The sequence below is a fragment of the Hyperolius riggenbachi genome, chromosome 5, assembly GCF_040937935.1.
Source record: "Hyperolius riggenbachi isolate aHypRig1 chromosome 5, aHypRig1.pri, whole genome shotgun sequence".
Lineage (NCBI taxonomy): Eukaryota > Metazoa > Chordata > Amphibia > Anura > Hyperoliidae > Hyperolius > Hyperolius riggenbachi.
In genome coordinates, this window is record NC_090650.1 from 147655653 (window position 1) to 147673592 (window position 17940).

The window sequence follows — 17940 nt, forward strand, 5'->3', positions numbered from 1 at the left end:
AAACCCTCTTTCCTCTCTTACCAGCCATGTTCTGACCCCTTCCTACCAGTCTATGAATAGTAATGGTCAGGTCTAGGAGATTTCATGGAGAAGCATGTTATTTGTTAGATCAGCTGATAGATTTGCAAAGCTCTGATTTGTGTTACCACATCCTGCTTTAGCACATGATCATGACTAGCAAATCAGATAATTAAATGTCTATCACCTAACCAAACGATCACATTGCTACTCCATGTGTTCTCCTAGACATGACCATTGCAATCAATGAATAGGAAATGTCTGCTTTTTGATCTTTTTCTTTGCAGGCTGTTGCTTAGATCACTACTTACCAGCTGAGAAAATACGTTGTGTATCTCTGTGACGCACTATAAAGGCAAAAGTTTGCTGCGCTGATGTTTAGTAAAACCTTTGCCATGTTTATAGTTGTCTGACTCTTGGAAAGAGTTTTTTTAATTTTGTTTTTTCATGGCAAACTATATATTGAAAAGGAACACCATAAAACTACCACTATTTTAAACCTATTAACAAATACATTAAGATCAAGTCTGTTGCTGACAGTTTTCCTAGGTAGTGGTCATGGCAGCCTACTGCTAGTTTGTGTCTGCTTTCCGGAGGCAAGTCCACCGCTGCCTCCCTAGCAATTTTTAAAGTTTTTAGTACTTTTTATTCTGCTGGTGCCTCTGTTCTCTAATATATTCACGTTGTCCACCCCTTCACTTTCTGAGCTACAGAGAGCGACATCTTAATCCAGAGTGAGGACAGGTCTAATCTCCTCACCTGCTTATACAGTGGTTGCCTGAGAGGTAACCCATGTTTGTGAGTAAACTTATCTCACTCTTACCATTTCCAAGTGTTCCAGTACATACTACACTATATTGGGCTGTCTCCTTGTTAAATGTATTCTCCAGATGTAGTCATCATCAGTACTATTTTTTTTTTGTTTCATAAATTAGAACTCTAATATCAAAATTGCTGTACTCAAACATGTTTTTTTTGTTTTGTTTTGTCTTTTAGCTTTTTAAAGATGAAAAGTACCTGAAAGATGCAATGGAGTGCAGTGATGTCATCTGGCAGAGAGGATTGCTGAGGAAAGGCTATGGAATCTGCCATGGGACCTCAGGGAATGGCTATGCCTTCCTGTCTCTCTACCATCACACTCAGGACAAGAAGTATCTCTACAGAGCCTGCAAGGTATTGTTGCTTTTATGTGAAATTCATACAATTGGATGTTTACTACTTTGTAGGTTTATGGTGGCCACACATGGATCTAAATAAAACCTCAATCTGAACATTTATATGATTTTAATCACTTCAGATTGATTAAAGCAATATAGCAGTTTTAAAGTGGTATAAAACCCTGACATAATAATAATCAATAAAAACATGTTTTCCTACTTTTTATATACCATACGGTTATCATATTTGCTTTTGTACATAAGTATTATCATTCATTTAGAAATTACAAGTTCCCAAAGTACAATTTCTTTTTCCTCTGAGAGCTGACTTTGCATTTTATTCATAACTGCTTTATTCATCTTCTAATTGAAGCAGAAATGCTTTCTGAGTGTCTGACTGTGTTCAGGAGAGTCTGCAGTGTCAGAGAAGTGTTTACTTAATTGTATCAAGTGAGGAATGTAAACACAAGATAACATTATCTCCATTTCAGATGCGTCCAGCTTTCCCGGCAGGGAGCTTTTAAGTCCTGTGTTTAACACTTTGAATGCTGTTCTAGTAAAAAAAAATGGTGGTAGTATATAATATGCTGTAAATAATCTATTAGAGCAAAGAAGAAATGCTGGGTTTCATTCCGCTTTAAATTAGAATGATTGATTTGAAGCATTGGAATGATGTTTTTTACAACACCAGAAAGATTACATAGAACCTGTGGCATGCAATGGTCTGTATTTGTACCGCTCTTTCAGTTTGTACTGTTTAATTTAATGGATTGCTCAGACCAATCATTCATGTAGACCAGTGTTCCCCCAACCCTGTCCTCAAGGCCCACCAACAGTGCATGTTTTGTGGAAATCCACAGAGGTAGGTAATCAACTCTGCTAAGACACTAATTACCTAACCTGTGAATGTGTGTGTGGTTTTCTGCAAAACATACTGTTGGTGGGCCTTAAAGAGAATCTGTACTCTAAAATGTTTACAGCAAAAAGCATACCATTCTATTCATTATGTTCTCTTGGGCCCCTCTGTGCTATTTCTGCCACTCTCTGCTGCAATCCTGGCTTGTAATTAACAGTTTTAGGCAGTGTTTACAAACAAACTAACCAGCTTGTGATAGGCTCACATAAGCAGAGTGTGTGAGTCATACAGAGCCTGCAGGGGGCCTGCAGAGGGTGTGTATCGCTTCTATCCAATCACAAGCAGCCCTGCACATTCCACACATTCCAGCCTTAGCCCGACAGAGCCGACCGAAGAAAACAGATTAGATCATATAACAGAGATAACACAGCCACTGTGCAATTAGTAAAGGCTGCAGTAAGCCAGAGCACATTAGAACAGTCAAAGGAACTTATAGGATAGAAGAACTAAGGCTGAACATTCTGTTACAGTCTCTTTAAGGACAGGGTTGGGGATCTCTGATGTAGACAGTTCTGTGTATGGCCACTGTTAGCATTAGTTTGTTTAAAACCATTCTAAAAGGAACTCCTGCCAAGAATTTTCTAGAATAGATGTTAACGTAATATGTCAAATTCTGTCAATTGTGCATACAGTAGCAGTTGAGCAAATCAAGGAAATGTAAGTTGGGTTTCTGAGCCTCGCTATTGGTACAGTAGAATCTCTTTATAGTAAACTCTGGTATAGTAAACTCATTCCTTAGGTCCCAACAAATGTGTCTGTATAAATACACCATGTATGGACCAATGCTGATATAGTAAACTTCTAATACAGTAAACTACTTTTCCTGATCCCTTGGAGTTTACTATAAAGGGATTCTACTGTAATTGAAGTTTTCCGTTATATTGATAAAACAATGTGGAAGCCGTGGACATGGAAAACCTTAAGGCCCTTTCACTCTTACGATGGCAAAACGCAATTATTATCACCTAGCAGTTGCTATTTTTGCATTGCAGTTGTACAGCAAACGCACTTTAGTTGCATTGCGATCGCTCCAAAAATGCTACATGCAGACCACTTGCTATTTCAACTAACCACAAGCGCTGTATTGCACACAGCATGAGGAAACGCTGCAGAAAATCAACTTAGTGTGAATGGGCTCTAAAACAACACTGAACTAAACATTCCTTTACTTTATCCAATTCCTGTCATGTTCTAAATAGCATTGTTTTGTTCGTGTACATTGGCAATCAACCTAGGCTACAGTTCAGAATAGTTTGAGTCAAATGTCCTGTTTTCCAGTTTGTTGCACATCACCATGCTGTTCCTTTCTGTCCATCCCTCTACTGGTTGCTCATCAAATATAAGACCTAGTTCAAGTTTTCAAAGTTAGCCATACATCGAACTATTGTGGCAGCCGATGGCCGAAGATACAGATCTCCCTCTGATCCAATCTGATGGGAGAGAGATCTGTTGGCCGCTATAAACCGCAGGCCTGTTCCTGATCTCATTTAGCATGAAATCTTGCAGGAATCGGCCTTATGAAGCAACCTAACAATCCTAGCAGCTGTCCCCGTAATGTTTTATGTCCTCACGCACCTCCTCAACTTCTGACATGCTTCTGACTAAGTCTGCATGATTTGCACACCTTGGAAATATTTAAGAGCAGTTAAAAAAAAAAGTTTCTCTTACAACCTGATCGAAGCTGTTTTAGCCAGGTAGTTACCCAGCTCCACTGACCATATATATATTCTCTTGTTACAATGACTCCTATCAAGGGCTGCAGTATATTGGTTTAGCACCTACCAAAACTTGTCTAAGAAAGGATGACTGGTAGACCAGATAAAGAATCGTACACACTTAAAGGATACGTCCAGGGAAAAAAAATCCACTTACCTGGGGCTTCCTCCAACCCCTGGCAGCCACCCTGTGCCCTTGCCGCAGCTCTGGTAGCTCCCAGTCTTCTCCGCGGCAGAAGCCGACCTCGCCAGGCCGGCTTCCGGGTCGGCTTCTTCTGCGCTACACCACTGACGTCATCAGCACTGCGCAGGTGCAGAACTACTGCCCCTGCGCAGTACAGTCCTGATAAAGTTAGCAGTGGAGCGCAGAAGAAGCCGACGTGGCGAGGTTGTCTTCTGCGGTGAAGAAGACCAAGAGCCACCAAAGCTGCGGCAAGGGCACAGGACGGCTGCCAGAGGCTGGAGAAAGCCCCAGGAAAGTGGATTTTTTTCCCCTGGCCGTATCCTTTACAACCTAAAAACCTAAACTAAGAGGGATGTGGAGACTTCCATATTTATTTCCGTTTCGGCAATGCAATTTGCCTTTTAAGCATAGGCCCTGAACAAGCATGCAGCTGCATGCTTGTTTCAGTTGTGTGATTGCAGCCAAAGAAATCAGCAAGACTGACAGGTAACTGATTTTGTTTAAAGAAAATAAATATGGCAGCCTCTATATCCTTCTCACTTCAGGTGTACTTCTAGCCTCATTGATACATGCAGGGAGCAAAGGCTAGCCCATCTGGTTCCCAAAGAATAGCTACTTAAGCGTAAATGCTCGCCACAAAGGAAAAAAAAGTACACAAACTACACACAAACCATATCAGTTTGCTGGATTTGGAATTGCATAGCGACAGACCAGTCATGAGTATTATGTATACTGACATATAAGCCAAAAGTGGTTTTAAGCGAGTCATGCCTGGTAATAGTAACCACTCCTCGTTCCTGGCAGCTTCTGCCATGCAGCTCTCTTTGCTAGTTGTCCTGATTTCACTTTCTTCTTGCCTGGGGAGCCACTTCCTGTTTCCCTTGCAGTTTTGTACTCGGCCACTAGATGTCAGCGGCAAGTACAGAGCTGCAAGGGAGACTAGAAGATGGCCTAATGCTGGGGATACACGGTAGGTTTCTGTACCGTGTATCGACCAGTTGATCCGGCCAGCTGATAATATTCAGCTGGCCCGATCATGCCGCTCGGCCCGCGCCCGCTCGATTCCCGCCGGCGGGCAATGGCAGGGAATCGAGCGGTGATAAGGAAGCGCCGGCGGGGACAAGCCGCAATCGATCCGCACGGACGAGTGGGGATGTGCCGGCATCGAGCCGCTGGCTCGATCCGGCGCAAGAAACGAGCCATGTATGCACGGCATAAGAGGAGAAGTAGTCATATTTCACATACACTCTGCTGAACATACATACACTGAACCATCACATACATACACTCTGATGAACATACATATACTCTATCATGACATACATACTCTCTGCTGAACATACATACACTGGGCATTACATACTTACACTGGGCATCATATATATATACACTCGGCATCATATACATACACTCTGCAAACATGCTTCACTCTGCATCACATGCACCACACTCTGCACCATAGACAGGGGGTAGACATGGCTTATCCACGAGTCACACATTATTAGATTTTTTCAGGGGCAAAAGTTGGGGGTCGTGCTATACATGGGATGGCTTGTATACGGTACTCATTTTGACATCAAAAAGCACTTGTAGTGGACATGTGAGCATAGAAACTGGATCATGGAGCAATGAAGAATATGACCTGCTCTGCTGAGTCACGTTTTCCTTTAGGTCATGTGGATGTTACCTTGACTTATACAAACTGCCTAAAGATAACTGCAGACAATGTACACACCTTTGTGGCCACATTTTTCCCAATGGTCTTTAAATATATGCTGCTATTGATGGGGTACCAGAAATCCATACTTTTTTTGAGGTCTTCTGGAGCACATGCACCCACCTTCTTAGTCCAAGGTGTACTGTACAACTTTCTTGTTACGGTGGTGCGCTGTTGACCACTCCACTGAGGTGAGAGAACCCTGAGAGTGCAGAGTCTAAGTGCCCACGGGTGTTCACCAGAGCGCCCCGCAAGGGACGATGGACTTTCAGCTGCCTATTGTTCACCAGGTTGCACTCCGGAATTCCCCGACAGTGGATAGGAGAACAGGGGACACCCCGATGTGGAGGTGAGTCTTGAAATGTCTCTGAGTGGCAGATAACAGGAGGATGTAGTGTTTAGGCAATCCGGGTCAGAGGCAGGCAGCACAGTTGCAGAACGTTTAGGCAATCCGGGTCAGAGGCAGGCAGCACAGTTGCAGAACGTTTAGGCAATCCGGGTCAGAGGCAGGCAGCACAGTTGCAGAACGTTTAGGCAATCCGGGTCAGAGGCAGGCAGCACAGTTGCAGAACGTTTAGGCAATCCGGGTCAGAGGCAGGCAGCACAGTTGCAGAACGTTTAGGCAATCCGGGTCAGAGGCAGGCAGCACAGTTGCAGAACGTTTAGGCAATCCGAGTCAGAGGCAGGCAGCAAAGGGTCAAGACGGGTAATAATCCGGGTCAGGGCTGGCAGCAGACAGGGAGGTCCAGAAACAAGCCGAGGTCAAACCAGAGGAGTGGAGATCAAGAGTAGTCAGGACAATCCGGGTCAGCAACAGGAGATCAGACAATACACAACAGGACTGGCGAACAGACACACTAGCTGACAGACAGATCAGCGCAGAGTGCTGTGAACAGCTGCCTTTTATACTGCAGGGGGGCCGGCTCTGGGATTGACTTTGGCGCCATGCATGCGTCATCACGTACGCCTGCCGCCGCGCACGCGTACAACATGCCAGACGCCGCTTCCGCCCAGTTCGGCACGCATCTCCTGGCAACAGAGACCAAACCATCGCCAGAGACGCATGCGCACAAACAGATGCTTCCGCCCAGAGCCCGACCCGGAAGTGCGACCCGCGGCAAACCACGGCGCTCCGATTCCCCCGCAGCAATCCGGCCCGGCTGCACGGAGGATACCTCAAGGACCCCCAGACCAGGTGAGATCATTGCCGCATGACCCTGACATTGCCCCCCCCTTAAGGGCAGTCTCCGAATGACCTCTAGTCTGGGTTTCTCGGGATGATTTCTGTGAAATGCTCTGACCAACCTGGGAGAATGTACATTTTGACTGGGTTCCCACGAATTCTCCTCTACTCCAAACCCTTTCCACTTGACCAAATACTGCAACACTCCCGACCGGAGCCTGGAATCCAAAATTCTTTCTACTTCAAATTCCTCAGCTCCATCTACCGGAATTGGTTGTGGAGGGCTACTGGATGAGCGCCCAAAGGTGTCTGGAACATATTTTTTGAGACAGGAGACATGAAAAGTTGGATGTATCTTCAAGGAACCTGGCAAGGTAAGTTTGAACGCTACCTCATTGATTTTCTTTTCAACTGGAAATGGACCAATATACTTTGGCCCCAATTTCTTGGAGGGGCAGAGTAACCTCAAGTTAGTTGTAGCCAACCAGACCATATCTCCTGACAATAATTCTGGACCCTTCCTTCTCTTCTTGTCAGCTTGTTCTTTCATTGTTTGCTGGGTCTGTTGTAAAACCTCTCGCACCAATTTAAAATTTTCATTTAATTTAGAAATCCTGTCCTGTACTTCAGGAGCTAAAGTCTCTTCCAGTACCCCAGGAATATTGGTAGGATGGAATCCATAGTTCAGAAAAAATGGTGTCTGACCCGTAGAAGAATGCACAGCGTTATTAAAAGAAAATTCTGCCATTGGTAGTAATGTTACCCAGTCGTCCTGTGCTGATGAGGAAAAGCATCGAAGATACTGCTCCAAAACTTGATTAACTCTCTCCGTCTGGCCATTAGATTGAGGATGGTACCCTGAGGATAATGAGACCTTAACCCCCAATTGTGAACAGAGCTCCTTCCAGAATTTGGATGTGAACTGTACTCCACGGTCTGTTACAATATCAGAGGGTAATCCATGCAACTTGACAATTTCTTGTAAGAAAGTCTGAGCAGTAAGGACTGCAGAAGGAATTTTCTTCATTGGTATAAAATGTGACATTTTGGACAATCTATCAACTACCACTAGGATTGTGGTAAACCCTTGAGATGGAGGAAGTTCCACAATGAAGTCCATTGAGATCATGTCCCAAGGGCGGGTGGGTATGGGAAGTGGTGACAGCAAACCCCATGGGCGGAGTCTAGGTGTTTTGGATCTAGCACAGGTAGCACAGGAATCCACAAATAATTTACAATCTTTAGACATTGTTGGCCACCAAAACTTCCTTTGAACGAGATCAAGAGTTTTCTTAAAGCCAAAGTGACCTGCCAGCTTGGAGTCATGATTCCATTGAAGTATTGATGTTCGCAGTGTTTCAGGTACAATAATCCGATGGTCTTTATAAAAAATTCCATTTTTACATTGAAATTGATCTTTCCACTCTGAATGCAAAACAGTAGATGCTTGACGGATCTGGTCTATAACTTCAGGTAGGGATAAGAGGAAATTATGCTCTGGTAAAATGGTGTCCGGCGATTCAAGAGTTGCTTCCTCGGATTCTGTGGAATACATTCTGGACAAGGCATCAGGTTTCACATTTTTTGATCCTGGACGGTATGTTACATGGAAATCGAAGCGTGAGAAGAACAATGCCCATCTTGCTTGTCTAGGTCTGAGTCTCTTAGCTGTTCTGAGATATTCTAGATTCTTGTGATCCGTGAAGATTAGAATTGGATGACGTGCCCCTTCCAGAAGGTATCTCCATTCTTCCAGGGCTGACTTGATTGCTAACAGTTCCTTGTCACCAATATCATAATTCCTTTCTGAAGAATTAAGTTTTCTTGAGAAAAATGCAATAGAATGTAGAAGTGCCTTTGGGCCAAAACGCTGGGAGATGATGGCCCCAATAGCCCTATCAGAAGCATCCACTTCAACCACGAAGGGTAAGGAAGGATCAGCATGCCTAAGGATTGGAGCAGATGTGAAGAGTTGCTTAAGTTCCTCGAAAGCCTTCTGAGCCTCTGTTGTCCATTGAAAATGGTGGTGCTGCCTAGTCAATTGAGTGATGGGTAGAACTACTGTGGAGAAATTTTTAATACATTTTCTGTAAAAATTAGCAAATCCTAGAAATCGCTGAACACTCTTTTTATCGGTTGGGACTGGCCAATCAAGGATTGCTGAGACCTTCTTTTGATCCATAGAAACTCCTTGGGAAGAAATCTGCAGTCCCAAGAATTGAATCTCTTCCTTGTGGAATTCACATTTCTCTGGTTTGGCATACAACCCATGAGTACGTAGTCTTCCCAGAATCTTTTTAACATGCCCCTGATGTTCTTCCAGAGATGAAGAGAATACAAGGATGTCGTCCAAGTAGACTACCATAAAATCATCGAGGAAATCTCTAAAGATGTCGTTAACAAAATGTTGGAAGGTTGCCGGAGCATTGCACAATCCGAACGGCATGACTGCATATTCAAAATGACCGAAGCGGGAGCGGAATGCTGTCTTCCATTCGTCGCCTTCTCGTATACGGACCAGGTTATACGCCCCTCTCAAATCCAGTTTAGAAAAAATGTTGGCAGAACGTACTCTTTGAAAAAGATCTGTGATAAGAGGCAAAGGATACCTATTTTTAACGGTGACTTTATTTAACTCCCGGTAATCCACACAAGGTCTCAGTGATCCGTCCTTCTTTTCCACAAAGAATATGCCTGCCCCGGCTGGAGACGTAGAAGGTCGGATAAATCCTTTTTTCAAGTTTTCGTCTATATACTCCTTAAGCACCCCTAGTTCAGCTTCAGAGAGAGAATAGAGGTGACCAAACGGGATTTCTGACCCGGGCCGAAGTTCAATTGGGCAATCATAAATCCGGTGTGGGGGTAATTTATCTGCACCTTTCTTATCAAAAACGTCCATGAACTCTCGGTACACAGAAGGAATACAGTTTAATTTCTTAGCTTCTGAACATAATAGTTGGCCACAAGGGAGGAGACAGGATGACTTGCAGTATTCAGAAGTGAATGAGACGTCCTGAGTTCTCCAGTCTACGCTGGGATTATGGGCCTGTAGCCAGGGCATTCCAAGGATGATTGGGAATAACGGGGAATTGATTAAGTTGAAGTTGAGGTATTCTTGATGGTGAGTATTGGTAGTAACCAGGAGGGGAACAGTTTCATGAGTGATTGGACCGGAATTGATACCGGATCCGTCTGCAAGCTGAATGGAGAGACTCTGTTCCTTTTGACGGAGAGGAAGGTGGAGACTCTTGGCAAGGGTGACATCCAAAAAACATGAAAAAGCTCCAGAGTCCAGAATAGCCTTAATCTCGCTGATTCCGTCTGGGCCCTGAAGAAACAAAAACAAAGGAACATGAGTAGAGATAGGGAGTTTCATAAGGTCCCCATCAAATCCTGACATTGGATTCTTACCCGCTGGTCTCACGGGACAAGCCTGTCGAAAATGTCCGGGAGCTCCACAGTATAGACATAAACGAGAAGTAAGGCGTCGTTGGCGTTCCTCAGCTGAGAGTGAAGGTCGAGCCAGACCTAATTGCATGGGTTCCACTTCATCTCCCCCTGTGGCTGAAGCTCCTGAAGATGCTGGAGGACCTGAACTAGGGATAGGATAAGTCCATGAAGACGCACCTCCAGCTCTTTCCAGACGTCTTTCCCGAAGGCGTCGATCGATCTGGATTGAGAGAGCAATAAGTTCTTTAAGAGTAGCAGGAACTCCGACCCGAGCCAGTTCGTCCTTTAACTGATCAGAGAGTCCCTTGCGAAACTGGAATCGAAGTGCTGCGTCATTCCATTGCGTGTCGTTCTGCCAACGGCGAAACTCTGTGACATATTCTTCGACCGGACGTCTTCCTTGTCGAAGTGCTTGGATAGCAGTTTCAGCAGTAGCTGCCGTGCCTGGGTCATCGTAGAGCTCTCCTAACGCTTCAAAAAGAGTGACCATAGTTTGAACAGACTCATGACCCTGATCCATCATCTGTAAGGCCCAGGCTTGTGGCTCCCCCTGTAGCAAAGAGATTATGGCACCAACCTTGGAAGCCTCGGAAGCATATGTTCTTGGCTGAAGTGAGAAATATAGTTGGCAGGCCCTCTTGAAGAGTCTAAATTTACTCCTGTCACCCGAAAACCGATCCGGTAGTGGCATTTTAGGCTCCGGCTGAGGAGTAGTTACTGTAACGCTAGGAGGAGGGCTTTGTACAGGTGAAGTGGCAATTCCTTGTACTTGAGTTTGTAACTGCTGATAGCCTTGCTCAATCTTTCGGACGGACAGTGTCAAATTAGCGATCTCCTGGCAAAGTTGGTCGATCGGAGACCTTCCTCCAGAGGCGTCCATAGTGGCTGATCTGTACTGTTACGGTGGTGCGCTGTTGACCACTCCACTGAGGTGAGAGAACCCTGAGAGTGCAGAGTCTAAGTGCCCACGGGTGTTCACCAGAGCGCCCCGCAAGGGACGATGGACTTTCAGCTGCCTATTGTTCACCAGGTTGCACTCCGGAATTCCCCGACAGTGGATAGGAGAACAGGGGACACCCCGATGTGGAGGTGAGTCTTGAAATGTCTCTGAGTGGCAGATAACAGGAGGATGTAGTGTTTAGGCAATCCGGGTCAGAGGCAGGCAGCACAGTTGCAGAACGTTTAGGCAATCCGGGTCAGAGGCAGGCAGCACAGTTGCAGAACGTTTAGGCAATCCGGGTCAGAGGCAGGCAGCACAGTTGCAGAACGTTTAGGCAATCCGGGTCAGAGGCAGGCAGCACAGTTGCAGAACGTTTAGGCAATCCGGGTCAGAGGCAGGCAGCACAGTTGCAGAACGTTTAGGCAATCCGGGTCAGAGGCAGGCAGCACAGTTGCAGAACGTTTAGGCAATCCGAGTCAGAGGCAGGCAGCAAAGGGTCAAGACGGGTAATAATCCGGGTCAGGGCTGGCAGCAGACAGGGAGGTCCAGAAACAAGCCGAGGTCAAACCAGAGGAGTGGAGATCAAGAGTAGTCAGGACAATCCGGGTCAGCAACAGGAGATCAGACAATACACAACAGGACTGGCGAACAGACACACTAGCTGACAGACAGATCAGCGCAGAGTGCTGTGAACAGCTGCCTTTTATACTGCAGGGGGGCCGGCTCTGGGATTGACTTTGGCGCCATGCATGCGTCATCACGTACGCCTGCCGCCGCGCACGCGTACAACATGCCAGACGCCGCTTCCGCCCAGTTCGGCACGCATCTCCTGGCAACAGAGACCAAACCATCGCCAGAGACGCATGCGCACAAACAGATGCTTCCGCCCAGAGCCCGACCCGGAAGTGCGACCCGTGGCAAACCACGGCGCTCCGATTCCCCCGCAGCAATCCGGCCCGGCTGCACGGAGGATACCTCAAGGACCCCCAGACCAGGTGAGATCATTGCCGCATGACCCTGACATTTCTATTATGAAAAAGAAAGTTCACCCTTTTTCAGTTTTAAGATTTTATGCATATTTTTTGGAATATTACACAATTTTTCTACCCCAAAAGTTGAGGGGAAAATTGGGTGCGTCTTGTATTCCAAAGATATGGAAGAAAGCTATGCAGAGTGCGCAGAGAATCTACCGGTATATTACCTGCTTCTGCCGCTGCAATCCTCACCCGCTGGCTCCTGGTTCTGACACGAAGATCATACTGCCCTGAAGGGTGGCTTCAAAACGTCAAATGATCAATTAATAGCAGAAACAAAATGTATAAATTAGTTCAAAACAGTGGACAATGGCTTGACTAAGGACAAAAACTTTTTATATTGGTATGAGGCTGATAATATTTAAACTCTTTCTCAGCTTGTATAGCTAAACTTGTGAACTCAGAATTTATGATACCTCTGTGTCAGTCCAACTCCCAGGTCTGGGAGTATGGTGTAAACAAGGATCCTTATCTCAGCTAACAACCTCTCACCCCATTTAGATGTTCTGTTTCACTTAAGTCATCTTAATGACATGTATTTATGCTTGAAAAAAATCTGTTTTCCCTTTTGATGTTGCATGTATATAGCTGTCTGTACCATCAGCCTGCAAACAAACAGGATGTAAACCCGACGAAGGCTGCAAGGCCGAAAGCTTACTTATTGTTATTCTTTTTAGTTAGCCAATAAATGGTATCCTAATTTAAAACTTCTTGCTTTTACTGATGGCTAACACGGTACAATACCGCGATACTGCTACTTCTTATTTTTATAATGAACTTATTATATTGTCCTGTTACATACTGTATAAAAAATATGCTTGAACTGGGGTTTTAAATTTGAACTCTAGGTTTGCAGATTGGGAAAGAAAACTACTGATCTCCTGTTAGACAGCATTTGTATAAAAAAAAACAAAAAAAAAACCCTTATAATTCTTGGCCTCCATTGATGCAGTGTGTGGATGAGTTACAGCAAGTGTGGGGGAGTGGACCAGCTGAGCTGTTATACAAAATGACATTCATACATAATTTCAATCTGGATTATGGAACATTATAAAAAGTGGTTTCATTTTATTTAAGCATTACAGACTATCCAGGAAGCTCACAGTGAACCAGAAAGCCTAGGAGTTTTGTTTTTCATTTTAAGTCGTTATATGTTAAAACAAGTTCATTTGAGTGTAACAATATGTAACAATTGGCAGTTCTAGGATTAGTTCCACGTAAGTTTAGATTTCACTTGGCTAAGTCAAGACTTAGTGTTTATATAATTTAATCAGGAGTATACAGTATTGCTATATTTTACATATATATTCCAGATCTGTTGTGAATCCACTGAGAATGTTGTGCACATTAAACGCATAGGTGCAGCCTAATGGCCACAAACTGGATTCAGCTAGTGCATGAAGATTGTGTCGTAGCGAAAGACTCCCTCCTTTACTTTGGAGATTAACTATAAATGCACACCTCTCTCAGATATACATAGAATTGGAAAGCGTAAGATGACTTAGAGGAACTCCAGTAAAAATAATGTAATAAAAAAAGTGCTTAATTTTTACAATAATTACGTATAAATGATTTAGTCAGTGTTTGCCCATTGTGAAATCTTTTAAATCCCTGATTTACATTCTGACATTTATTACATGGTGACATTTTTACTGTTGGCAGGTGATGTAGCTGCTGCATGCTTTTTTGGCAGTTGGAAACGGCTGTGAACAGCTATTTCTCACAATGCAACAAGGTTCACAGACAGGAAACTGCCAGGAGTACCACGGTTCTCAGAGTTTCTTGTGGAAGGGGTTTCACCACAATATCAGTCATACAGCACCCCCTGATGGTCTATTTTTGAAAAGGAATAGATTTCTCATGTAAAAGGGGGTATCAGCTACTGATTGGGATAAAGTTTAATTCTTGGTCGGAGTTTCTCTTTAAGAGCTTCTGTTTGTCTTCAGCCTGCCATGTACTGACTGAGCTGCCCTGTTTTAAATTGAAACTTTTTACAGTATCCTCATTTATGTTAGCAGTGATTGACTTTGATGGCCAATAGGGTAGTGCATCAGCTTCCTTGCCGGCAGTTGTTTTGTTTGTTTCTAAAAGTAGAAGCCATCTTCATATATCTTTAAAATTGCTGCGCTTTGGTTGTGGTTAAGTGCTCTAGATGTAACTCTTTCAGTGAACATGGAAAATACATTAGTATAATAACCCTTAGACTGCCACGGACATATATAGGCATTTCTGCATCCATACGCCACAGATGTCTAAAGGTACAAAGTTTTGAATGTTAATACAAATCTGTGCAGCTTAAAAAGGACCAATCATATGTTGTTGTTTTTTTTGTTTGTTTGTTTTTTTTTGTTTTATTTGCAAGATTGGATTTGTCCATTTACATTTTAGATGTTCATAATAATTAACATAATTCTGTATCATAATAATTAGCCTAATTCTCAATTATCTCAAATGTATTACCACCTCCATGACCATCCCTATTGACTAATGTGGACTTTGGTACATGTACACTTTTATAGCTGGCATTGGCTTGTAGCTTTTAAAAAAAAAAAAAAAGCTTCCAGTTTAAGAGCTGCAGATGCTTTTCTAAGCGCTTGTGAATTGAAAAGCTCTTGCTTATGAAATGCTATGCATGTGTTCTCACTTGAACGAAGTGAATCTAAGGTGGCATCGCATGGGTAGCCACGGCCACAAATGGCTCTTTTTTTTCCATTTTCCCCGTTAAACTTCAACTTACTGACTCGCTGGCACATCTCTCTCCCCGGCTCCTGCAGCCGCTGCAGGCTGTATGATTGACCTGGCAACCACCAAAGTGTCCTCAGCTGACACATAACTACATTCCTCCGTAGCAACCCCAGATAGATGTGGATGCCGCTACACCGCTGAAACGCCCAATCTCTGCATCAACACAGCTGGATTAAGTGAGCCACAGCACTGCCGTTGTGCCGTCGTTGAGACTGGGATGCACGGGATTGTGTTATTTCCCACAATGCAGCGAGGTTCGCAGACAGCAAACTGCCAAGACCATGGTCATGACATCACACTGTGGGAGGGGTTTTACCACAATTTCAGACATACAGATCCCCCGACAATCTATTCAAGAAAAGGTAAAGATTTCTCGTGGGAAAAGGGGTATCTGCTACTGACTGGGATGAAATTCAATCCTGGCTTAAAGTTGTCTTTAAATTATGCATTGCATTCTTTTTTGACAGTGTTTTTACTTTTCATTTTAACAGCAGGCATTTGCACAACATTGTATACACACAACAACACTTACACTTCAACATATCAACACACATCAGGAAGCTTAAAGGAGTTATCGGACAAAAAAAAAGAGTTTCACTTACCTGGGGCTTCTACCAACCCCATGCAGCCATCCTGTGCCCTCGTAGTCACTTACTGCTGCTCCAGTCCCCTGCCACCAGATAGTTTTGTTTTTGCCGACCTCGGGGACGGCGGGCCGCCTTGCATACATTTTTACACATTCCTGCTGGTGCAGGAACATTAACACATACATTTTTACGCGTTAGTGGTTTAATGCGTAAATTTTTACGCATTGAACCATCAACGCGTAAAAATGTATGTGTTAATATTCCTGCACCAGCGGGGATGCGTAAAAATATACGCAATGCGGTCCAGGGGACTGGAGCAGCAGTGAGTGACTACGAGGGCACAGATTGGCTGCATGGGGCTGGTAGAAGCCCCAGGTAAGTGAATCTTTTTTTTTTTTTTTTTTTTTTTTTGTCTGACAAGTTCTTTAAGGGCCCGTTTCCACTAGTGCCGCGCGTGGCTGTGAGACGCACGGCGGCACTTCCTGGTCTTCAAGCCCCCCGCATGGAAACTGATGGCAATGTCAGCTGAATTGCTAAGGTAAGCGATTTGGCCGGCGGCGCCATTGTGTGCTATGGCAGAGTTTCCCCGCACGATTTGCCTGCGGGGAAAACTCTGTGGATTCGGCCCAGTTTCCGCACTAGTGGAAACGGGCCTTTAGGTGTGATTATATTGATGTGGGTCAAAAGTCAAGCTTTTTACCTGTATAAAACGGCCCGAGTTCTGAAAAAGGTTGGCTTTTGCTGTCTGTTTTTCTGCTGTGGCTGTAAAAGCTTGATGCATTTAACCTATGGTTTGGTCTCTGGAGTGCCCAGACTCCCAAACTTGTAATGACTATCTAAATGTTTTGCTGCTCTGAAGCATTTCATGGCTGCCTGGCAGATGTAAATGGCATCTCAGAGCTCATACAATATATTTTATGATCAAGGCAATAACTCTTCAGGGAAATGCAGATCTTTCATGGTACATTTGGGTCAGAAAGATTCCTGCTTTTGTAGTTGCTGTTTGAAAATGAGTTGCATTAACCCTATTCACAGCTAGTACCAGGATATTAAAAATGCAACACTCTTCCCTTCAGCTACCAGAGCATCAAAGCTGAGGCAAGATGCAAAGAGACACGCATAAGATGGAGGAGGAGGATTACTTATGTACAGTGTTTTTTGTTTATTAGATGCTAGTGTCGCATACTGAACATGCTTTGTTGGGGGTAGATCTATGCAATGATCTTAAAAAATTAGATGTTCAATTCAGTACAAAGTTCAAATAAGCGAAAACGTACTTAAAAAATGACGTTTCTCAATTTTTTTTTCCGAAACAAAAAAAAAGTAGCAAAGAGGGGGAACTTTTTTTTTTTTTATTAAACGCATAGGGAGCAGCAGGCAGTTGTCTGGTGCATAAACTTATACTGCATTAAGTGTGTGTGTGTGTATACACTGCTCAAAAAAATAAAGGGAACACTTAACCAGCTGAGCGGTCTGGACGAGCTCAGCTCGTCCAGTACCGCCGGAGCCTGCCGCTCAGGCCCTGCTGGGCCGATTTGGCTCAAATAAAAAGCAGCACACGCAGCTGGCACTTTGCCAGCCGCGTGTGCTGCCTGATCGCCGCTGCAGTGCGGCGATCCGCCGCATGCAGCGGCGAAAGAGGGTCCCACCAGCCGCCTGAGCCCAGCGTAGCCGGAATAAAAAGTTCGGCCATCGCTAAGGGCTGGATCGGAGGCGGGTGACGTCAGGACGTCGGCTGACGTCCATGACGTCACTCCGCTCGTCGCCATGGCGACGAGGTAAGCGAAACACGGAAGGCCGCTCATCGCGGCCTTCCGTGTTATTTCTGGCCGCCGGAGGTGATCAGAAGATCGCCTCCGGAGCGCCCTCTAGTGGGCTTTCATGCAGCCAACTTTCAGTTGGCTGCATTAAATAGTTTTTTTTTAATTAAAAAAAAACCCTCCCGCAGCCTCCCTGGCGATCTTAATAGAACGCCAGGGTGGTTAAACAACACAATGTAACTCCAAGTCAATTACACTTCTGTGAAATCAAAATGTCCACTTAGAAAGCAGCATTGGCAATCAATTTCACCTGCTGTTGTACAAATGGAATAGACAATATGTTGAAATTATAGGCAATTAGCAAGACATCCCCAATAAAGGAGTGGTTCTGGCTGATGTTTTAGTCACTTTTGAATGCTGGCGGTGCTTTCACTTTAGTGGTAACATGAGACAGACTACAATCCACACAAGTGGCTCAGGTAGAGCAATTCATCCAGGATGGCACATCAATGCGAACTGTGGCAAGAAGGTTTG

The 17940-nt window shown here is 44.4% G+C and overlaps 1 protein-coding gene across 1 annotated transcript in view; it reads left to right on the forward strand.

Annotated features, from left to right (window-relative positions):
• LANCL2 (LanC like glutathione S-transferase 2) overlaps positions 1 to 17940 on the forward strand; it is an 81795-nt gene that overhangs the window by 52529 nt on the left and 11326 nt on the right. Inside the window, exon 7 of the mRNA XM_068236351.1 lies at positions 1015 to 1191. Coding sequence (XP_068092452.1) covers positions 1015 to 1191 — 177 coding nt within the window. The remainder of the gene's footprint in view (positions 1 to 1014; positions 1192 to 17940) is intronic.